At 40.7% G+C, this 24,548-nt stretch overlaps 1 protein-coding gene across 1 annotated transcript; it reads right to left on the reverse strand.

Annotated features, from left to right (window-relative positions):
* Nucleotides 1–724: 724 nt before the first annotated feature.
* Nucleotides 725–23,189, reverse strand: SERPINA10 (serpin family A member 10). Its single transcript, XM_020814414.3, has 5 exons — nt 22,787–23,189; nt 17,102–17,835; nt 6,014–6,287; nt 4,396–4,543; nt 725–1,594 (listed from the first exon to the last, which is right to left on the reverse strand). Exons 2-5 carry the CDS (start codon nt 17,790–17,792, stop codon nt 1,403–1,405), a joined length of 1,305 nt encoding a protein of 434 aa, XP_020670073.3. The 5' UTR covers nt 17,793–17,835; nt 22,787–23,189; the 3' UTR covers nt 725–1,402.
* Nucleotides 23,190–24,548: the final 1,359 nt, after the last annotated feature.

Here is a 24,548-nt window from a genome sequence, read left to right on the forward strand (position 1 = left end):
CATTTGGCTCTGTTCAAAGCCCGATTAGCTTGAGAGGTGGTGAGCCCTCCAATGCAGGAGGCATTCAAGAGCAAATTAGACAGCCATCTGTCAGATATACTTTGATTTGGATTCCTGCGTTGAGCAGGGGATTGGACTCGCTGGCCTTATAGGCCACTTTCAAGTCCATTATTCTATGATTCTATGGGGACTGGGGTGCAATACTAGAATCAACAGTTTTGGACAGAGAAAAGGAAAGGCTATGAAAATGAACCTCAGCCATTCCTGCTGCACAGTTCAATACCCTGAGGGCATAAAAGGACCCACACTGGAGCTTTTGGATTTTCCTAGGGGACAAATGCAAGCAGCAGCAGAAATGGAGGAGGAGGAATGGAATAAGGACTGCAGACTATCATGGAAGTGGTAGAAAGGGGTAAATCATTGCAAATGCATGTGAAACTGGGCTCTGCTCAGAGTATACTAAATCTTGTGAAAATCTGGTGCAACACTATTTCGCTGCTGGAAAATCCCTCTGTGGCAGTGCAGCTGAGTGAAAGGCATAGGATCAGTGCATGTGAGGTCTTGATGCTGATCTGGAGCAAGCCAGTTGAAAGGAGTGTGAAGAGCCACCTATGGACAGCTGATCTACCTCACTGGCTTAGTGTGAGAATACTGGGGAGGAACAGAGCCATGTATGAGCTTATTAAAGGAGTGGTGAGATATAAATGTAAATAATAAACAACTGAACAGTCACTTTTTTATTCAACAATACTAAAGTGTGCTGTTCTTATACTGTATCACTCTCTGGGGAGTTTACAATTTAATTTTGCAGGCTGTTAATAAGAGGACATATTAGTGTTGTCATACTAATAATAGGACAATAAGTTCCTACAACACCATAACAATAGGTGTAGCAAATTCTGGTAATCCTTGTGGGTCAGGAAGATCCTGCCCCCTCTATCATTCTTTTAGAAGCAGATGGCAGAGCGGTTCATGCAACTACCTACATTACTCATCCTCCATACTGGATTTGTAGGTGGAACAGAGAGTCTAAGCTCTGCCTGGAAATCCAGGCCAGACCTACCACTAGGCACAGAGATATGACACTTTTGGACAGTTTATTTTTGATATTATAAAAGGTTAACGAAAGGGCAACATTTACGTAGGCTGTGAATCTGGAAGAAAGCATACGTAGCGCAGTAGAATGTACATCTGAATACACATTCATAGGAATGCATTGCTTATTATTATTAAAGGGATCAGAGAAACTTTTAGTAATATTTTCTGCTTCTGGTTCCAGAATTACTTGCTCCATCCCCTTTTTGCTTTCAAACAGGAATGTCTTCTGTTTTCCACAAACAGCTTTTCTTCTAACTCCAGAATGGATATAATTTAATGCAAAACAGAAATATCTGAGTTTTATTCACAGCTCAGTTGGGTTGATAACTCTGCCCACAAAGAGCAAGGCATTTGACATCTCTTCATAAATCATAAATAGGAACGGACGATTCACTCGGATGGTAGGAGGCAAGGAGTATGCCATGATTTCTGATCCAGTGGCAGCTGCAGCTTCAGTTCCTATCTCATCCACTTCAATAACAGCTCTTTGGAGTACCTAAGGAGGACGGCAATATATGAGGATTTGCAGGAAAATGTACAAATTCCTTGACAACATTTCTGACTTTTCATCATTCCTGTTTTTTCCACTGATTGTTGTTTAACTTCTTGGAAATGAACATGAACACAGCATTCTAGTCTGGCTCTTGCAGAAATAGCTTAATGCAGACCTGGGCAAAGGGCAGCCCACGGGCCACATATGGCCCGAAAGCCGCTCCTGTCCGGCCCACCGGTCGTCGCTCCAGTCCAGCCTGCCCGTTGCCGCTGAGTCAGCGAGACCGGCTCTGGTCACCCAGTACAGCAGTAAGCAAAACTTGCTAGATCCGACGCTGGGATCTCGTGAGTTTTGACTGTTACTCTTGAGCCGCAGGCTGCAGAGCTTGCGGCTCAAGAGGGTGGAAGCGATCCTTGCGCAGGCACATCATGTCGCCTGCACAGGGTAGAAGACAGAGAGGACGGCCGTGGAGGAATAGAGAACAGGTGAGTTAGCTCAGTGTTGCCCCCCCCCCCCCCGCGGTGAACGAATTACAATGCTCACATAGTTAACTCTCTAAAAAGTTTAGGGGGTTAACTATGTCAGCCTTGTAGTTCATTCACCACAGGGCCTCACCCAATGGGGGCCTATTACTACCCACCCCGGAACACAGTTCAGACTTTTCATGTGGCCCCCTATAGAAATTATTTGCCCACCCCTGACTTACTGGCTCATGTCTACAATGACCAGTTCTGTGCTGCTGTGGATGTAATGATGACACACCTAATGACGGCCCCCAAATTCTGTCGCTCACAGTTGACTTCAAAAGAGGTAACTTCTCTAAAATGAGGGGACTGAGAAGAAGTCGAAATGGAAAGCCAAGGGGATCAAATCCCTCTAGAGCAGTGGTTCTGGGCATTGCAGTCCAAGAACACCAGGGTTACCCAAGGTTGGGAACCACTGCTCTAGAACATGGGCATGATTCAAAACCACATTATTGGCTCAGCTAGAACTTATACTATGTAGTTAAGAGATAAGTTTGCTTTCATGGGTAACAATTTTTTTTTTTGAAAAATTGGGGTCTTCCCTGAATGAAGAGAATGTAAAATGATATAGAGATTAGCAAATGAATATAATGATGGATGTGGGATCACATGCTTTATGTACATTATGATTGATACCAAATATTCTTTAAATACGTCAAAAGATGAATTAACTGGATCTTTGGATGATGAGAGTTAAATGGACGTAGAAGGATAAGGATATTGTGGAGAAGCTGAGTGAATTCCTTTTGTCTCACTTTGTCACAGAAGATGTGGAGCTGACATTTAAAATGATTTGCTTTTGTTTTCCATCCAGAAGTGGAGTATGGAGAAATGAGGTCAACAATGATAACAGGAAATTACTTTCAAGGGTAATTAATTTAAAATTAATAAGTCAATGGCCAAAGTCATATTACATAGCTGCAGCTCTGGAAAGCAACTGGTGCAACTTGCAGTAGCTTCTTGCTGGATTTTCAAGTCTGGAAACTGCTGAAGAGCTCAGAAGGGAAATGGCAGTTTTTCTCACAAAAAAAAATGTAACTCATCCCTAAGGTAGCTAATTTAATAGCAAGTTTTACAAGGTTATACAGGGGAAATCCAGGAAATTATGAGTTGGATATATTGGTGGAAAACACTAGTAAAAATAAAAATCATCCAATATATAGAACTGCCAGTCTGCTGGAAAATTTTCAGGTCAACTACCGAAATCCCCATTACCTGATATGTAGAGTACCAAGAAGTTTGCACAAGCAATTAATGTGTGCATTTTTGTCATCGAAACAGAAGCCACAAGGGAGGCTCGAACAGCTTCAAAATTATTGAAATAAGTTGGGGAACGTCCTCTAGAATATGAATAGCAGGTTTATAATTGCATTCATGCAGTTAATGGAATGTCTGTCTCTGGAACTTCCCAATTAGGAAACTGATATGATTTGTTTATTCTGTTCCAATGATGAGTGCACACAGGTCATCTTTTGGATAGGATCCTTCAAAGGTCATTAAAGAAAAAAACCCCAAACACCAAAACAGAAAGCTTAGGTCAATCAAAGACATGCAAATGCCACCAAACCAATGCAATCATCATCTCATTGCCAAACTCATCTGTTGCTAAGCTGTGGAATTTTGACTTCTGTTCTCTTCTGTGGCTTCCAAATGGGTGACCGAAACTGTCTAGACCAGATATAGGCAATTTTGTACCCTCCAGATAGTTGGTACAACAAATCTTATTGTCACCATCAGTTACTTAGTCTTGGACTTGATTTGTACTCCTAAACATCTGGACTGCTCAAATAGTGCCAACTTCCTGTTTGAGGTTGAAATAGAGCACCAACAATAATAAAAAATGACCTGATGTGGGGAGATGGGGGAGTCAGCAGATGGTCAGATAGCCTATGTATGTTATTCCTCTTTTCTAGATCTTCGTGTATATTGAATAGATTGAATGCTTCTTTCCTCCTTTTCTCTAAGCTAATTTACTACTTCCTCTCTTTCCTAACTTGCAAGAGGCAGGTTCACTTATTCATAATTTAGGGGCTTTGATAAGCAAATGTAAGGTGTTGTGTTTTTTAGTGAATTTCTGAAAGCAATACTTTTTGTATTTTTACTATAGTATAAATAGCTGATGTAGTCACTCTTTTTTAATAGTTATGAGGTCAGCATTGCCCCACTGCACTCTGTAAATGCAATATCAAACACATTTATTCCAACAGATCCCCATTTTTGGGACATTAAACCACTGCTACTTCTTGAGAAGGTTTTTGCAGGACAGGAGATCATATTTACCTGTGATAGTTTAACATATCTCTCATCAGTCAGTTGACTCAGGTCTGCCTTGTAAGAAAAAAGGTCTTTAATACCCAGATCTTGAAGCAATCGATCCATATGATATGTCTGATCTAGTTTGAACTTTGGGAAATAAATGTCTCTTTTCCTGTAGAGCAAAGGAATAAAACAGGAAAATTTATTTAATGAAGGAGACACATGAAAGATTGGCTGTCGTACACATTGAATGGAAATTCTGGACATTGTCTACAAACCAGAAGGAAAATTTGTTTGTAGGCCATGGGTGCGGTTTCAGCACTAATGGCTCCTAGCATCTTGGGATACAGTGCAAAGTGTGAGCTTAATAATATAAAGATGGTAAAGAAAATTGAGACTTAGTCTTGTGGAGAAAAGTTGTGGGAGTTGTATATTTTCTCCCATGGGAAGAGGTAATTAAGAGGTGATAGAAAGCTATCTTTCTGCACTCTATGTGGGGCTACCTTTGAAGTTGACACGGAAACTCCAAGTGGTGCAGAATGCGGTGGCCAGACTTCTTAGCGGAGCAAGAAAATACCACCACATTTCTCCTATTTTGGCTGTGCTGCATTGGCTGCCCATTCGGTTCCACGTTGACTTCAAAGTCTTGATGCTTACGTATAAAGCCCTAAACGGTTTAGGGCCTAGATACTTGGCGGAACGCTTACTCCCACCTAGTTCTACCCGTGTCACTCGTGTGAGTCAGGAGGTGAGGCTGAGGAGCCTGACACTGAGGGAGGCCCAGAAAGAAAAAGCAAGAAACCGGGCCTTCTCGGCGGTGGCTCCTCGCCTCTGGAACAATCTGCCTCCGGAGATTCACGCGGCTCCCTTGCTGGATATTTTCAAAAACCAACTAAAACCGTGGATGTTTAGGCAGGCCTTCCCCTCCCCCCCAGTTAACTCCCTTAGTTAATTCCTGATTTTCTTTCCTTTTTTCTCTATTATGATTTATTTTGTTTGTTCCCCATCTTGTAGAATTTTCTAATTTTGTAAGAATTCCTTTTTTTATGCTTGTTTTGTATTTTGTGTTGTAAGCCGCCTAGAGTGGTCGCAATGACCAGATAGGCGGGGTATAAATGGAATAAATAAATAAATCTTCAATTTTTTGAAGGACTCTCATTACGAGACGATGTACGTAGATGATGGAATAAATTTGCTCCAGGCCTAGACTAATGGATTCAGGTTACAGGAAAGGTGATTTTGAATAAACTTCAGGAAAAACTTTCAGATGCTCTAAGCCCCTAGAACAGAATTTCTAAGGAAGTGGTAGATTAGTCTTCCTTAAATATTTTTAAATTGGTTCTTGATGGCCTCCCATCAGGGGTCCTATAGTAGTGGATTTCTTTAATAGACAGGAAATGGGACTAGATAGAGTTTCTCCCAACTCCATAATTCTAATATTGTTTGGTTAGGGTTTTTGTACCAACATCAGACTGTTTTCCACGAGTTAACATAAACAGCTTGCCTTGGCAGAAAAGGTAAATTTCGCAGCCTATTTCTTTTCATTCCCAAGTTCCCCTTTGAACAGCTATTCTGATTGGCACCCAAATGGAATCTGGTAACTTAGCAATAAAAATCATAATGTTCTTAACACAAGTTGTACCTTATTTCCATGGTTTTAAGCCAAGATTCCACAAGTTCATTTGTTAAATGGTCTTCGAGGGACATATAATCAGCATTCTTCCCAGGCATCGCAATCAGCATGTGTGCACTCCCTCGGTATGGCAGCTTCAAGACGACACACCGTAAGTTCTTATCAAACGTAGCAGCTACCCTGTCAGTCTTGAACATCATTGGGACTCGGACAGTCCTGTAATTGTCTATATAGAACGTTTGTGGTTCTGTGAACTTGGTAGAAAAGGGGCGTAGCCATGTACCTATGGAGATACAGAAATGCACTCATTTATTTTATAATACAGACATTGTATGTATATTAGTCATGAGAAGTATCAGAGACCATACAGATAGTGACATTTCCCAGTGGTTTCAATTTACTAAACTCTCCCATTGGAATGGACAGAATTAAACAGCATAGCTTTGGTTAAATCACATCCCCATTTAATAACATGCAATCGCTTGAACCTTAAGATCTTCCTCAGACACTGCTCTCAAAGTGTACCTAGTAGTGATGTGGATGACTCTGAAGAAACTGAGCACCAATTTATAGAACAGCTTTCTTCTCCTTGGCATCAGCATAAGATTTTTCCATCCACCCAATAAATCAGAGTGTGACTAGGTGGCCAGTTATCCCTGCCTGGATTGTCCAGATAGTGCTAAACGAGGCTGCTTTCAGGTCTGGTATGTCATTGAGGTGATCATTGCATTGACATGTAAAGACCGACCACGCTGCTCTTCAAGGAACCCTCTTTAACACAACCTAGACTAATCTTCTTTCCCTTTACTGTTTCCTCCCCTATGCTTTGCCTAGGTTGCTTAACGATCTTATTTATTTATTTTATTATTTTATTGATTAAATTTATACCTCACCCCTCTAGACCATGTCTACTCGGTGCAGCTTACAACATAAAATAAATCAGTATAAAATATATATAATCATTAAAAATGGGAAGCTTCCTTGCTGCTTGTCTGTGGTGGGGAAGGGCAATGAAGCTTTCTCTTCCTTTTGAACTGTTGCTCATTGACACAGAGCATCAGCGATGTTTTGAAAGGGCTTAGAAAGCATTGTCAATGCATTAGCAACCATTAAAACAAGCAGTCAGGAAGATTCCTGCTTCTCAAGATTGTTAGGTGGCTTTGTCAAGGGAGAATCAGACAGCTGTTTTGGTTTGATCTCAGTGATCGCACACTGACAAAAATGCAGTGATTCCCCCCCCAAAAAAAAACCCTTCCACAAACCAGTAGCCCTCGAAAGGGACCCGAAAAGGCGTTGGTCAGGGCCAAAATAGTTTGCGATGGCATGTACATCATTTGAGAAAAGAAGTGAACCAGCCTGTTCCAAACCCAGACCAAACTGCGGACAAATGTCCACCTGATCACACCCTTGTGTCAGCTTTATGGCGATTTTTAAAAAAAATAATGATGTTGAACTCATAACAACTGCATAAGATGCCAAATATTATGAGATAAAAGAAAGCTGTAGACATTCAAATGAAGTTCTATATGAACTTTGAGTGCATAGTGGGTATCTTCCAATAACTTTGTACCATTCCTTATCCCTTAGGATTCAGCTGCCTTACTCTGTCTAACAATAAGGACAGTCAAAATAGGAGCATATTTGAAGCCTGAGACAGAATATTATTTTCACCAGGCCTAACAATACAAGACAGCAGCTTTGCAATTAGAAAGAAATCGTATGTTATCTTTCCAGAGGTACGTTCTTTCAAATTGGTCTTGTCTGCACAATCAACTTCTAAATAAAGTCTGAGGTTTATCTCTTGATAATCAATCACCAAATAAAAACAGCCAATCTTTACCTTATCTAAATCTCTTGGTCAGAGATTGCCAGACTCGGGATCTGTCAAACAAAAAAATTTCTCATTCTTCTGGCAGGGAAAACTTGAATGAGACCAAGGAATATGGTGTTGGCTTTGCGGTTAGAACTCCTCTGCTGAGATCCATTGTTCCACCTACTGCAGGGAGTGAAAGAATCCTGTCTCTGCAGCTCCACTCATTAGCAGGACTGGTCACCCTTATTAGTGCATATGCACCAACAGTGTCATCTACACCAGAAGTCAAAGACAAATTCTATGATGATCTGGCAGCTACTATCAAAAAATTTATTTATTTATTTATTTAATTTATTCATTTGATTTATACCCCGCCCCCCTAGACAGCGTCTACTTGGGGCGGCTCTCTCCCTGAGAGAGAGCCACTGTTCATTCTCAGAGACTGTAACACTAGAATTGGTGATGGTCACAATTCTTGGCCCACTTGTCTAGGCTGTTTTGGCATTAGGAAGATGAACGAAAATGGCCAGCGCTTGCTGGAGTTTTGCTGTTATTATGGTCTCTGTGTCAGCAACACGTTCTTTAATACAAAGCTTCGACACAGAGTCTCTTGGAGACATCCAAGATCAAAGCATTGGCATCAGCTCGATTTAATCCTTACTAGATGCTCTAGCCTTCCTAGTATTACAATCACACACAGTTATCAGGGTGCTGATTGCGATACTGATCACTCCCTGGTGTGTAGCAGAGTGAAACTGCAAATAAAGAGATTGTATCATACAAAAAAGGAAGGAAGACCACGTATTGACATTAGCAAGACTGCCGATCAGAGAAAAGTGGAGGAATTTGCTCCAGCGCTTGAGGAAACAATTCCAGGCCTGGCTGGTGTAAATGCACCTGAACAATGGGAACATTTCAAGAATGCTGTTTATAACACCACCTTGTCCACATTTGGCAAGAAGACCAAAAAGACAGCAGACTGGTTTTAAGCCCATTCAGAGGAGTTGGTGCCAGCCATCAAGCAAAAGAGGAGAGCTCTAGCAGCATACAAAGCCTCTCCTAGTGAATACAACTTGCAGGCTCTTCGAGTTCCTCATAGCAAAGTCCAACAGACTCAAGGAGATGTTCTAACGATTATTGGCTTAGCTCTGCTCTCAGATACATATAGGAACGGACACAGGTAACATCAAGGGAATATATGATGGAGTCAAGCAGGCTTTAGGTCCAATACAGAAGAAATCTGCTCCTTTGAAGTCTGCTACAGGCGTGATCATCCAGGACCGAGCACAGCAGATAGACCGCTGGGTGCAGCAGTACTCTGAGCTATATTCCAGAGAGAATGTAGTAACCGAAGAGGCATTAAATAACATTGAGTGCCTGCCTGTCTTGGAAGAGTTGGACAGTGAACCAACTTTAGCAGAAATAAAAGTGCCCTTGGATACCCTCGCCTCTGGCAAGGCACCTATGAAGGATAACAACCCCGTTGAAGTGCTGAAGTACTGTAAGGAGATCATCACCACTGAACAGTATGAAATATTTTGTCTTTGTTGGAGGGAAAGTGGAGTACCACAGGACATGAAGGATGCAAACATCGTCACATTGTACAAGAACAAAGGTGACAGGGGCAACTGCAATAACTACCGTGGCATCTCTCTTCTCAGCATTGTAGGGAAGCTGCTTGTCCATGTCCATGTTGTGCTGAAGAGACTCTGGGTGCTTGTAGACAGAGTCTATCCAGAATCACAGTGTAGATTTCAAGCTAATAGATCCACCACTGACATGGTATTTTCCCTCAGACAGGAAAAATGTAGCGAACAATGACAGACACTCTTTGTGCCCTTCATAGATCTCACAAAGGCCTTTGATTTGATGGTTGTTGTGGGGTTTTTGGGCTCTTTGGCCATGTTCTGAAGGTTGTTCTTCTTGACGTTTCGCCAGTCTCTGTGGCCGGCATCTTCAGAGGACTGGAGTAGGGACCCCATGCTCTGTTGGTGTTTGTTGGATAGTATTTATAGCTGTGGGAATGGCTTTTTTCTTTTTTCAGGAGATAGGGTGATCAGCATGTTTTTGTTGTAATAAGGGGGGAAGAGATTATTTGTCACTGAGATTGATGGGTGTCATTAGCTGGTCTTTTTTGTGTGTGTGCAATGGCCTTTATGGCTGGGTAGAGTTCGTTGACCTTTTGCAGGTTGTATTTTTAAGAATGGGGCACCAGGCCGTGTTTAGTTTTAGGCCTTCTTCTTTCCTGTTGAAGTTTTGTTTAAGTTTATGGCTTTCAATGGCTTCCCTGTGCAGTCTAACATACAGATTGCTGGTGTTGTCCAGTACTTCAGTATTTTGAAATAGAATTTCATGTCCAGCTTGTTTAAGGGCATGTTCAGCTACTGCTGATTTTTCTGGTTGTTTTAATCTGCAGTGTCTCTCATGTTCTTTGATTCAAGTGTGAATGCTGCGTTTTGTGGTCCCGATATATACCTGTCCACAACTGCAAGGAATCCGGTATACTTCTGCAGTGGTGAGGGAGTCCCTTTTGTCCTTTGCTGACCGTGACATTTGTTGTATTTTTGTGGTGGGTCTGAATATTGTTTGTAGGTTGTGTTTTTTCAAAAGTGTCCCCATGCAGTCCATGACCCCTTTGATGTATGGCAGAAATGCCTTATTTGTGAGTGGCTGTTTTTCCTCTTCAGTTTGGTGTTGTTTTCATGGTTTGAGCTCATTCCTGGAATAGCCATTCACCTGTAAGGCCCAATTCAGATGGTTGAGTTCGGTGCTAAGAAATTGAGCTTCACAGTTCCGACTTGCCTGGTCTACCAGTGCTTTGATTATGCCTCTTTTTTGTTGTGGGTGGTGGTTGGAGTTTTTGTGTAGGTACCGGTCTGTGTGGGTGAGTTTTCTGTAGACCTTGTGTCTCTGACGCATTTTTGGTATCACCTGGCAGGACAAAGTTCCAAATAGAGTAGTCCTAGAATGAGTTGGAATTTTTAGCATGTATACCTTACTGAAACAGCAGCGTCTACTCTGGTTTGGGCATGTTGTGAGAATGGCTGATGGTCAGATTCCAAAAGATCTCCTGTATGGAGAATTAGTACAGGAAAAGCGCCCCAGAGGGAGACCACAATTATGATACAAGGACATCTGCAAGCAGGATCTGAAGGCCTTAGGAATGGACCTCATCAGATGGGAAACTCTGACCTCTGAGCGTTCAGCCTGGAGGAAGGCGGTGTATCATGGCCTCTCCCAATTTGAAGAGACACTTGTACAGCAGGCTGAGGCAAAGAGGTAGTCCCCAAACTAGCAAAATCAGGGAGCTGGACAGATTATTTGTCTTCAGTGTGGAAGTGATTGTCACTCTCGAATTGGCCTTCTCAGCCACGCTAGATGCTGTTCCAAGACCTCTATTCAGAGCACGTTATCATAGTCTCTCAAGACTGAAGGATGCCTACATACACTTGGTCAGATAAATAAAAATCCTTTACCTCTTAAAGAAGCTCTGCTTCTAATTGCAAAGCTGCCATCTTATATAGTTTGGCCACAGGAGACCTCAGGATGACATGTTTGAGGTGTTGTGCCTGCAGAACTAATCTATCCCATTGTCATATCCAGTCAAATAGGGTGTGTAAGATATGCAGATCTTCTTTGATCAGAAACAGAAGCCAAACAAGGGAGATCAATGAACAATGGCTCTACTGAAACATGTTCAACTCTCTTAAATGTTTTCCCCACAGGGTTGTCTCTCTACCCTTCTATCTCACCCTCCACCATGACAGCCACCTTTTTGTGCCTTCCAGACATGCCCTTTGCCAGACAAGATGGCAAAGGGTGCCATGTTGAGACTCCTCGAATCCTATAAAAGCCTGTGGACTCCAAGCTGCCTCCCTTTGCTTAGGGTAGCAGACGCCCATGGCCTTACTCTTCTCCTTCCAGCACACTCTACTGCAATTCAGCAGTTACTGAAGGGCTGAACAATCAGAACAGGAGCTAAAAATAGAGGAGAGAAATTAGGGGGATATCTAATTGCAATGTCTTTTTTTCTTCTTTTAGTTGTCATGGAACCTTTTAAAAATAATCCTCCCAAGCAACAGCCAGTAGCAGAAATGTTCTTTTCATTATTAAAGGGCTAGAGAGAAAATGAAGGTGGAGAGATAGCTTAGATCTTCCCTGTTCTGTGAACTTCTGCCATGGGACAGAGCCCATATAAGAGCAATACCTACTCAGTCTTTGAAATAAATAACTTCTTTTGGACTCAGGTTCTGTGTATCTCTCAGTCATCCAAGTCTATTTGTGATCCTGGGAGTTGTAGTCCAAGAAAGTAACTTCACCTTATGCATTGGTGCTACCTGACCTGGCCAGCTCCTAAACCTGAAAATGACAAGGAGATAATGTACCTGTCTATGAGGGCAGGCCCTAGTGTTTCATAAAATGAGGCAACTACCTCAGGTAGCAAAGGCTGGGGGGCAGCATCAAAAGCCCTTCAGGTTTTCCTCTTCAGTCCCTGGCTTTTTTCCCCTTTATTGGAGGAAAAACAGTATTGGTCACAATGCCTGTCCTGCACAGACTGTCTAGGTTGCCTTTAAATGCAGTATGCAGTGGTCCCCAACCTTGGGCCTCCAGATGTTCTTGCACTTCAACTCCCAGAAATCATGGGCAGCAGAGGTGGTGGTGAAGGCTTCTGGGAGTTGTAGTCCAAGAACATCTGGAGGCCCAAGGTTGGGGACCACTTCAGTAGAGGATATACTCATATCTCCAGTGTTGAAACAAAATGCAATGGCCAGTTCAGCTGGTTTCTAGATTTCTTAGGAGTTGGGCTATGTTGTACTTATTGTACTTTTTTTGAGACAGAAAAAGATTTTGGGATGGTGCTGTTGTACTCATTGCAAGAGCCCTATTCTCACTTCCACACTATGTGCACCTAATGCTTAGAGGTTGGGAAATGATTTCACACATGTACTCTCCAACCTCTTTGCATTCAGTGAATGGCATGGGTAGAACTCTGCACAGGCACAGGGTTCCTTTTGCACTTCCCATGGTATACATGGAAGTCAGGAAAAGAGGCTAGCAGGCATCATTTTTTTCTTCTTCCATCCTACCGGTGCTCAGAAGAGGAATCGAAAGAGAAAGGAAGATCCTTTGGTTGAATGACTGGCTACGAAGGTGGTGTCGACGAGAGGGATTTGGTTTTTGGGACCATGGACTAAACTTCCTGGAAGAAGGACTGCTAGCAAGAGATGGTTTGCATCTAATAAGGACTGGGAAGAATGTGTTTGCCCACAGCATGAAAAACGTCATCAGGATGGTTTTAAACTGAGTTGGAAGGGGGAGAGAGTCTCAAGCACAGAGTTAAGGGTAGATGAAGCCTTATACACAATAAGAGGAATGGACCAAACTGATCAACAATAATAACATTAACAATAATAATCACAATCATAAACATAACAAGCATCATAATAATCTTCATAAAAATGTACAAAGACAAACAGACCAGAAATCATACATCCTCTGGTGTGTGTATACGAATGCCAGGAGTATGGGAAACAAACAAGAAGAACTGGAAATTTTAATTCAGGAGGGTAAGTATGACTTGATAGGAATAATTGAAACTTGATGGGATGACTCCCATGATTGGAATACAGCAATTGAGGCATATAAACTGATTTTTTTTTAAAAAACAGAGAGAATAAAAAGGGAGATGGAGTTGTAGTATATGTCAAAAATACACATTCCTGCACAGAAATACAGGAGGAGAGTGGCTGTCCCATAAAGAGCATCTGGATCAATCTAGTTGGGGCAAAAAACAAAAGGAACTCAGTAGCTAGAGTCTACTACCAACCACCCAATCAAAGAGAGGAAGTGGACTAAACTTTTGAAAAACAAATTGCAGGGCTTTCAAAATGACACAACATAGGAGTGATGCGAGATTTAAATTATCCAGATATATGTTGGGAGGCAAATTCTGCCAAGTATGACCCTTCCAAAAAATTCCTGGCTTGTGTGGCTGATAATTTTCTCCTACAAAAAGTGGAGAATGAGACCAGAGGATTTGCTGTCCTTGACTTCATTCTGACCAACAGAGATGACTTGGTGCGGGAAGTGGCAGTAAGGGGAACTCTAGGCGAGAGTGACCATGTCCCTTCTAGAATTCTGGATTTCAAAGGAAATGAAAGCAGAGTGTAGCCACACACATCTGCTGGATTTTTAGAAAGTTGATTTTAATTATCAGGATAAGTAAAGTCCTATGGCAGGAGATCCTAACAAGAAAAGTCAGAGAAGGGTGGGAGCTTCTAAAAAAAGAATTTCTACAGGCACAACTACAAACAATTCCAACAAGAAAAAAAGGTGGGAGGCAGCAAAAAAGCAAGAAGCAAAGCAAAGCGTTGTGAAGTCAGTGTGGCTTCACAAAAAGCTCAGGGAGGACCTAAAAACCAAAAAAAGACATGTACTGGAAGTTGAAAGAAGGCCAGGCCAGCAAGGATTAGTACAGACAAGTAGCAAGGAAATGCAGGGATGACAGTAGGAGGGGAAAAGCAGAGAATGAGCTGAGGTTAGCTAGAGACACTAAAAGCAATAAAAAAGCATTCTTCAGATATGTTCATAGCAAATGACACACAAAAGACACAGCTTCACAATGAAGTTGGAAAAATGGTAAAAGAGGACCAAGAGAAGGCAGAAGTGGTGGATTCCTATTTTAGTTCAGTCTTTTCCCATAAGACAGACTATAAAGTTCCAAACAAATTGGAAGTGCAAGTGGGGGTGGGCAGGATTACAGCTGGAGATTGAGAAACAAATAGTCAAGGAATACCTTACCACCTTGAATGAGTTAAAATCTCCAGGGCCGGATGAACTGCATCCGAAAGTACTGAAGGAACTGGCTGAAGAACTCTCAGAACAGCTATCCATTCTTTTCTTGAAATCATGGGAAATGGGGGAGGTGCCAGAGGACTGGAGGAGGGCCAATCTTGTCCCTATCTTCAAAAAGGGCAAAAAAGAGGAACCTGGGAACTACAAGCCAGTCAACCTGACATCAATCCCAGGCAAAATTCTGGAACAGATAGAAAACAATACAGTAGTAACTAGAAGCCAACACAGATTTGTCAAGAACAAATCCTGCCAAACTAATTTGATCTCATTTTTTGATCAGGTCACCTCCCTGATAGACTGAGGGAATGCTATAGATGTGGTATATCTTCACTTCAGCAAAGCTTTTGACAGAGTGCCCTATGACATCCTGATTAGCAAGCTAACTAGGTGTGGGCTGGATAGATCAAGTTTCAGGTGGATACAAATTGACTACAGAATCATACTCAGAGGGTGATGATCAAGGGGTCCTTCTCTAACTGAGAGGAGGTAACCTAAGGCTCAGTCCTGGGCCCGGTGCTCTTCAATATTTTTATTAATGAGATGAGGGAGTGCAGGGAATGCTTGTCAAATCTGCAGATGATATAAAACTGGGTGGAATAGCTAATACCCTAAAAGACAGAAACAAAATTCAAAATGGCCTTGATAGGATGGAATTCTGGGCCGAAAGCAACAGAATGAAATTCAACAGGGATAAGTGCAAAGTACTGCACCTCAGAAAAAGAAACCAAATGCACAGTTACGAGATTGGGGGGGGGGTGTACCTGGCTCAGGATCTTGGAGTTGTTGTAGATCACAAGCTAAATATGAGCCAACAGTGTGATGTGGCTACAAAAAAGGGCAAATGCTATTTTAGGCTGCATTAATAGAAGTATAGTTTACAAATCCCACAAGGTGCTAGTCCCCCTCTGTTCAGCACTGGTTAGGCCAGTTCTGGACACCACACTTCAAGAAGGATGCTAACTAATTGGAACAAGTATAGAGAAGGGAGAAAAGGATGATCAGGGGTCTGGAAACCAAGCCTTATAAGGAAAGGCTGAAAGAATTGGGGATGTTTAGTCTTGAGAAAAGAAGACTGAGGGGTGATATGATAGCACTTTTCAAATATTTGAAAGGCTGTCATACAGAGGAGGGTCAAGATCTGTTCTCGATCATCCCAGAGTGCAGGACACACAACAATGGGCTCAAGTTAAAGGAAGCCAGATTTCAGCTGAATATCAGGAAAAACTTCCTAACTGTTAGAGCAGTACGACAGTGGAACCGGTTACCTAGGGAGTTGGTGAGTGCTCCAACAGTGGAGGCATTCAAGAAAAACTTAGATAATCACCTGGCAGGTATGCTTTGGTTGTATTCCTGCATTGAGCAGGGAGTTGATGGCCTTGTAGGCCCCTACCAGCTTCACTTTTCTATGATTCTATGATCATCCCCAATTCACTCACCATGGATTCAGTGCACATAAAAGAACTGACTCCACCAATTTGCATAGAGTACTTATACATCTTATGTGCCATCAAGTTGGAACCAAATTGTAGTGACCCTCATAAGGTTTCAAGGTAAGTGAGATGTTTATGGAGTGGTTTTACCAGTTCCACACCCCTATTGAACATCCATGGTTGAGTGGGGATTTGGACCCAGGCCTCTTGAGTCTTAGTCAATCCGTCTGTCCACCACATCACACTGGTTATCATTTGTAGCACTGAGGTGGGTTTACTCATTCAATCTTCTTGGTCACCATGATTTTAGAGTTTTTCATGGCTCTGATCTTGTCTTCCATGGTGTAGTAAAAGTGATACAGAAGTACTAATAGTGTGCAATGTGCATAGTTGTATTTCCATAGGAACAGGGCCTATCTAAAGGAAGGTGAGATGTTTGAAGCACCACTAAGAGTGATAGGACAGGAATCAGATTAATTCCATGGGTCCAATCCACAAGGAAGCAACACCCATTGAAGTAACAGGGTAAGACAAAAAACTTATTTCAAAGCACTTGGCTCAAGAACGCCCTGACTGTTTCCTGTACTCATTAGTGACAGAGTGGGTGCTCTCTGAATGTTGTATGCCAGGCACATGGCAATCTCTGACAAACTATGATTTTCTTTAGGAAGCTTCTTCTGCTCCCAGTTCAGAGCTCCCGCTCCAGTAAGACATCCCCCACAACAAACAAGCTGCTGTCTGCCTCATGAAGGATGCTCCCCTTGGCATCAATGGGAGTTTTGATGGGGTGAAGACTTTCATGAGAGTTGTGGCAGTTTACAAGGACAATGTATGAAAAGGAAAACCATGTGCTTTGTGTTACTCGGGTGTATATGTGTTGCCCACAACATTCCATCTATTCTTCCTAATGGCCCTCTTTTAAGACTAGTTGCTGTCCAAACCTCAGATCTCTCCTCTTAAAATAATAACAACTATGTGTATAATAACATGAACATTTACCTTGAAAAAGAATGTGATTCACAAGGATTATTTTAGCATCCTGATCAAATGCATCAAACAATGCATGGATTTTCCCTCTCGTCTTTTGCCGGATGTGCTCATTGATCAAGCTTTTGGCCAAAGAAGAGTTGTTGAAATCAACTGTCAGATACTCCATATCAAAGTATTGTTTGGACAAGTTGTGGAAGACCTCCTTGATCTGGAAGTCTTTCTGGATGAAACAGAAGCTATTCTCGGAGAGCCTGAATTCTTTGTTTTGGGTGATGTTGACCCTTAGCTGTTGGAACAAGGCTGGAAAATGGTGTTCTTTTCCATTCAGAATAGGGAGATTTAGAGATTGCACTATTTGGTTCTGTGTTTCCCCTTTGGAAGCCAGCAAGAAGACTGCCAAAGCAAATGATAGTGACAACGGAGAGAAGAAGACATTTTTGTCATGCCTTAGTGAGATTTTCCTGTAGAGATTAAATCCAAAGTTTGTGTTCAGTTTGGTGAAGTTGTGCATGGAGAATGCCAACATAGGCCTTTCCTTGGGCTGATCTGATACAGCGCTACATGGGGATGGTTTAGTAGTTTCATTGAAAGGCGAAAGGTCGAATAAGACACTTTGTGGAGTCCCAACCTCAGCTTTTCCACATGATAAATGCACGATGACACACAGTTCAACGAAGACAAGAAAAAAATCAGGTTTCATGTTATTGTTCAGCAACAAGTTTCTCCCCTGATGAGCAGTGATGCTAAAGAGACAGAAAAAATAAATAAATTATTCTTTAAGTAAAAATAAGAATAGTAATAAGAGTCAGAACTGCAAATAGGTATTTGAAGCTTCCACCAGATGCCTTAGAAATCTTACCATATTGGTATGTAAACCCTTTCCTAAGGGTTATGTTACTCTCACCATAATTTGCTGATGTATTTGGTGAGTTTAATTCTGCACTTGGATATTTAGTCCATGGCTGGTAAGTGACAATGCTATATATTTTAAATTATTTCATAGCTGGAAAGCAAAAACATGTGCTTGCAAATCTTTCAACTCAGATCTGTAATTTGGAAGATTCAAAATGGAAAAGCTTTTGAGGCCTTCAAAGAATGATAGTTCCACAGATAAGAAATAATGGTTAGGATTCTACAGAAATAAGTATATTGCCAGTTTGATTATATAACATATTGATAACACGTATTCAGAATTTTGCTTTAGATGGGACATGAAATAGCTGGCCATGGAGGAATATCCAAAATGATGTGAAACAGGAGGTACAGGTCCTTTCATCACCATCATTTGAATAAGGCATCTGATAAATGGTGAATGCAGAGCAAGAATGAGTTTAATTTTGAAGAAGCTTAGACATGCATATAGGCAACACAAGTTTATAGATAAACAGGAGACCCACGAGAAACATTGTGAGATCCAATCTTTAAAATTTCTTCATTTAAAAAAAAATGTTTATTTTATGGAAAATACTTTTCTTGCCGTGAAATTCTCAGGTATCTATTTTACACCTGATGAGGTCTCCGTGTTAGTTTGTGCTAGCATGTCAGGCAAAACCAAACCAAAAATAAAAAAATAAAATAAAGAAGACAAAAATTTTGTGACACCTGAAAGATAAACTGCTACATGTTAATGTGGGCTGAAAAAGTGGACTTGTCTACAAAAGCTCACATTAACATATAGCAGCTAGTCTTTAAGGTGCTACAACATTTTCTCAATTTTTTAAATTTTTGTTTTCTTTTTGCCTGACACACTTTGCCTCTGAAATTTACAGACCTGCACGGTTTGTTGTGCATTTCGAAGAACTACAATCTGTCTAATACCACAAGAATGATGAACAGCTAGTAGTGGCCAAAATCTTAGTGCCGGTGTAACATAAATTTTGTCAGCCACCCTGGATCCTGCAAGGTAAAAAGGCAGGCTATAAACAAAATAAACGAAATACTGTAAACAGATAAATCAATAAGGCCAGAACAAAAAATAATTGCAAAAATCCTGTCGTCAGAATTAAAATCAAAGTTGTGAAATCTGATACGAACCAAGGATGGGTAAAGAATACAAGCATTGTATGGAGGAAAATTGAGAGGAAGAGACTCTTGCATCCCCTTGGTTTCAGCAAAAACAGAACAAAATGAAATAAATATTCTATTGCTGACATAGCATAAATAGTGAACATTTCAGTAAAGAATGTTCCTAGCTAGCGCTGAGGCAGAAGGTTTGATGATTAAAACATCAATGCAATGGTGGTACCGCATATTCTTTCTGTTATGGGTCCTGTCTCTGACATCTCCATTTTACAAGCTCACACCCTTTGTGCTCCTAGGAGAAGAGTTAGCCTTTGTAGCCTTGGGCAAGCTGTGTGATTTCAGAGCATCCCAGAAGAAAAGAATGGTAAACCATTTCTGAGCACTGTCTCCCCAGAAAACCTGGAAAGGGTTGCCATAAATTGGGATTGAATTTCCTTGTTGGTACATATGTATTACTATTACTATTACTATTACTATTACTATTACTATTACTATTACTATTACTATTATTATTATTATTATTATTATTATTATTATTATTATTATTATTATTATTATTATTATTATTATTATTATTATTATTAGGATATAACAGGAAAGACTTCTCTTTGCCTAGACTGTGCCTCCAAGTATTGCTCTGAAATTGAGTTTGGGCCTTGGGGTCAAATATGTTGGCTACTGTCTGTTAGATGAACAGTTGGATGAAAAACAATAAAGACTTACACCCATTTGTTTCTTTAAATCAAAGAATAACATCTATGAATTGAAAAGGAATGTATGTATTAAATCCTCATGGACTGCAGCCAACGTCTTCAGCTGCAGTGGGCTATTTGTTTATTTTGTTCTAACAAGTGGGAATGACCATTTCACAGTTTTCCTTCCTGTTGGTTGAGATTAGGAGAATTTTCGTACCTTTCTCTCATGGCAGCACTTTAAAATAAATCACAGGATTGTCTCTTTTTTTCTATCAAAAACTTGTATTTTGTAAAAAAAAAATTAATTACCATATTCTTCCATGTATAAGATGATACTTTTGTCTAAAAGTTTTAGATTAAAAATTGAGGGTCATCTTATACACAAGAAAGTGGAGGGGGAAGGCAGTAATCAAAGCATGTTGATTCTTGCTTTTCCCCTCCGCTTTCTTGCAGAGAAAGTGAAGGGGAAAAAGCAGGAATCAACATAGCGTTTTGATTCCTGCTTTTCCCCTTCACTTTTTGCAAAGAAAGTGGAGGGGAAAAGCACTTTCCTCACAAGAAAGTGGGGGGGGGGAGCAAGAATCAAAGCACTTTGATGATTCCTGCTTTCCCCCTCCACTTTTTTTGTGATGAACAGTTAGATGAACAGTTGGATGAAAAACAATAAAGACTTACACCCATTTGTTTCTTTAAATCAAAGAATAACATCTACGAATTGAAAAGGAATGTATGTATTAAATCCTCATGGACTGCAGCCAACGTCTTCAGCTGCAGTGGGCTATTTGTTTATTTTGTTCTAACAAGTGGGAATGACCATTTCACAGTTTTCCTTCCTGTTGGTTGAGATTAGGAGAATTTTCGTACCTTTCTCTCATGGCAGCACTTTAAAATAAATCACAGGATTGTCTCTTTTTTTCTATCAAAAACTTGTATTTTGTAAAAAAAAAATTAATTACCATATTCTTCCATGTATAAGATGATACTTTTGTCTAAAAGTTTTAGATTAAAAATTGAGGGTCATCTTATACACAAGAAAGTGGAGGGGGAAGGCAGTAATCAAAGCATGTTGATTCTTGCTTTTCCCCTCCGCTTTCTTGCAGAGAAAGTGAAGGGGAAAAAGCAGGAATCAACATAGCGTTTTGATTCCTGCTTTTCCCCTTCACTTTTTGCAAAGAAAGTGGAGGGGAAAAGCACTTTCCTCACAAGAAAGTGGGGGGGGGAGCAAGAATCAAAGCACTTTGATGATTCCTGCTTTCCCCCTCCACTTTTTTTGTGAGGAAAGTGTTTTCCTCCTCCTATTTTCTTCCAAAGAAAATGGAGGGAGAAAGCAGGAATCATCAAAGCACTTTGATCCCTGCCTTCCCCCTCCACTTTCTTGAGAAGAGAGAAATTTGGGGTTAGAAAGATGGGGGAGGGTCTTATACATGGGGCATCTTATACACGAAAAAAATATGGTATATTGTGCCAATATGAGTATTCTAAAGAAAATAGGTGGAGTTTTGTTTTTGCTACAATTTCTGCCAACCCCCCCCGAAAAGAGGAGGAGTTTAAAATTGCTCAGGTTCTACTGATATGTCAGTGGGGTGTCTCCGTGTGTCAGGACACTTTTTCCTGAATATTCACAAGAACATGTGTGAATATTCATTTTGTCCTCAGCTGGAATCAATTAAAGCTTATGCTGCCGAAAAACCTGCTAATCTTTCAGGATATGTGAGTTTTTGCTTTGTTTTTACTGCAACAGATTTATTTATTCATTTAAAATATTTTTACCACACCTTTCTCCTTAAAAGGGACCCAACAGATCAAACAAATACCACATTGAAAATGACAAATAAAAGCAACACCAAAAAGACATTCCAAGCAGTGAGGCACAACAATCTATTTAAAAACTCCTCTTAGCTAGTCTCTAAGGGGAAGGTTGCCTGAAGAGAAATGTATTTGACTGCTTGCAGAAGGACAGCAAAAATGGGGCCAGCCTGACCTCAGGTGGGAGGGAGTTCCAGAGTCTGGGAGCAGCAACAGAGAAGGCCCTGTCCTGCATCCCCACCAAGTGTACCTCTGAAGGAGGTGGGACTGAGATAAAGATCTCCCCTGATCATCTTAGTACCTGAGCAGGCTCATAAAGAGAGATATAGTCCTTGAGATAGCTTAGACCCAAGCTGTTTGTGATTTTATAGGTCAGAACCAGTACTTTGAAATGTTTCCAGAAACAGATCACAGATAACTTCCTTGAATTTCTTGTAGTCATCTGAAGATGTGGAACTATGTCCATTTCTGCCCTGGGCTTACTTTGCTCATCCTCTTTTGCCCCAGACCCAGTGCTAACAGCATCACAACTAGCTGTGAGGTATTCTACCACAGAAGACTTAGCCGGAGGGGGGGGAACCCTACCATCAGACAATGGAAACATTTAAAATTACACACACAGACACCCCACATGTAGCTGCATTAAAACAGCTTGGAATATTCTACTACTCTCCGATTATTAAAGTATAAATAAATGAATAAATCCTACAAATATATTTTAAAAGGCCTCTGAAAAAGAAATGCGAAATCAATATTGACATATTTTTCTCACAATCAGTAAGGAAACTGGAACAGAACTGAACAACAACAACAAATTTTAAAATACAGATACCTGAATCATAATTACTAGTCCAAACTGGAGTAGACCCACTGAATCAATGAGATTTATACAAGTGTTCTATTCGGCAGTTCTTCCAATAGATCAGCTTTAGTTGGGACTAGAAATTGGATTTAGGCCAATCCATTTTCTCTCTTTAAATGTTTCAACTCTCTAGTTATTAACATTCTTTTTCTTTAAGAAGGCCTTTTAAATTTGATGTTCCAAAATGAACTCCAAAAAAAAGTTCTCTGTTTTAAACATGGCACTACATTCAGCAGCTACCACTTTTAATTTGTCGTTCTTCCATTAATTTTTTTTTCTAACCAAATAAATTTAAATGTCAAATCTTACCGACACGAGATCTTCTCTTTATTTTTCTGAATCCACTATCAGGAAAAGAAAACAACTTGCAGCAATGTTATCCACAGCAAGTGGGATTTTGAGGGGTAAATATTTGCTGTTCCAAAGTGTAGCACTATCCTTTTGCCTGTTGTAAATTAACTGAATGACAAATAGAGATATGCAAGTTTCCCAGAGAAAGGATAAAGCTGGAATTCACTGAGTTCTAGTAAGTAACATGCTGAGTCGTGAAATATAAAGACCTTCTCAGACATACAATATAAAGGCTTTCTAAGCAATAGAAAAGAAACTTGGCTATGGCTCAGTTTGCCATTTATATATTTGGAACAACAGCTTTAGAGTGTCAGCTCTCAAAAAGCTCCAGGAGTACTGAGTATTGTATCCAGTTCTGGACACTGCACTGCAAGAAGGATGCCAACATGTTGGAAGAAGTTCAGAGGGCGGCGACAAGGATGATCAGGGAGCTGGAAGCCAAGCCTTATGAGGAAAGTCTGAAAGAACTGGGCATGTTTAGCCTTGAGAAAAGAAGACTGATGGGTGATATGATAGCACTTTTCAAATACAGTGGTGCCTCGCATTACGATGTTAATTTGTTCCAGCGAAATCGCTGTAGAACGAAAATGTCATAAAGCGAAATTAAAAAGCCCATAGAAACACATTAAAACCCATTGAATGCATTTCGATGGGCTGGAAACTCACCGTCCAGCAAAGATCCTCCATAGGGCGGCCATTTTTGCTGCCTGTGCAGCAAGGAATCCGTCCCAGAAAACAGCGGGGGGCATTTTGTTTACCTGGAAGCCATTTTGAAACCACCGATCAGCTGTCCGAAAATCATCGTTTTGCGAAGAATTGGTTCCCGCAAAAAAAGTGATCGCAAAAAGTTTGTCGTAATGCGGTTTCGTCGTTAAACGGAGCAATCGTATAGCGAGGCACCACTGTACTTGAAAGTGTGTCATACAGAGGAGGTGCAGGATCTGTTCTCAATAATCTCTGAGTGCAGGACACGCAACAATGAGTTCAAGTTACAGGAAACTAGATTTCAGTTGAATATCAAGAAAAACTTCCTGACTGTTAGAGCAGTACGACAATGGAGTCGATTACTTCAAGAGGTGGTGAATGCTCCAACATTCAAGAGAAATTTAGATAACTAACTGGCAGATATTCTTGGATTTCTATTCCTGCACTGAGCAGGGGGTTGGACTTGATGGCCTTATAGGCCCCTTCCATAGGCTGTGGCTTCCTTTATGGACTTAATCCAAATTCTAGTTTACCGGATTATTTTCCTGGTTTACAAATGTACACACATGTACCAGCACTTGACAAGTTGCCTTTGCATTATTTATTTCACTAATGTATAGATACTCCTGTCTTAAATTGCAGACAATAAATATTCATTTTAAAAAACACACATTTAAGGTACGAAGAGACTAGACTTTCAAAAAGAGAGAAAAAATGAAACTCTAAATTAAAAACCAACCCAACTACACCAAGTTACTTGCTTCCTGTGTGCTTCAAAGTTCCAAGAGCAATAATTACTTGAGTTTTGTTTTATATTTGTTGAGTACTGAGGTTTTTTTGTTTTTTGTTTTAAATGGTAATAACAATATTGGCCAAAATCAAGACAGTTGTGCCTGCTGGTCTAATGCAACTGGTATAAATCTCAGTTGCAAACTGCTCCATACAATGGGACTTTTCGGGGGGAGGGAATGCTGCTAGTTTCACAATTCAATGCAAGCTCGCCAGGCTGAATTCT

Source organism: Pogona vitticeps, chromosome 1 (assembly GCF_051106095.1).
Source record: "Pogona vitticeps strain Pit_001003342236 chromosome 1, PviZW2.1, whole genome shotgun sequence".
In the NCBI taxonomy this organism is placed as follows: Eukaryota; Metazoa; Chordata; class Lepidosauria; order Squamata; family Agamidae; genus Pogona; species Pogona vitticeps.

What these genes read in the sequence shown, in the direction of transcription:
- SERPINA10 (XM_020814414.3), bottom strand. Translation starts at nt 17,792, where the DNA reads ATGAAACCTGATTTTTTTCTTGTCTTCGTTGAACTGTGTGTCATCGTG. An exon ending in GAATCACATTCTTTTTCAAG is followed by an intron (nt 6,288 to 17,101) that starts GTAAATGTTCAT and finishes GTATCTCCATAG; the next exon opens with GTACATGGCTACGCCCCTTT. An exon ending in CTTAAAACCATGGAAATAAG is followed by an intron (nt 4,544 to 6,013) that starts GTACAACTTGTG and finishes TTTGCTCTACAG; the next exon opens with GAAAAGAGACATTTATTTCC.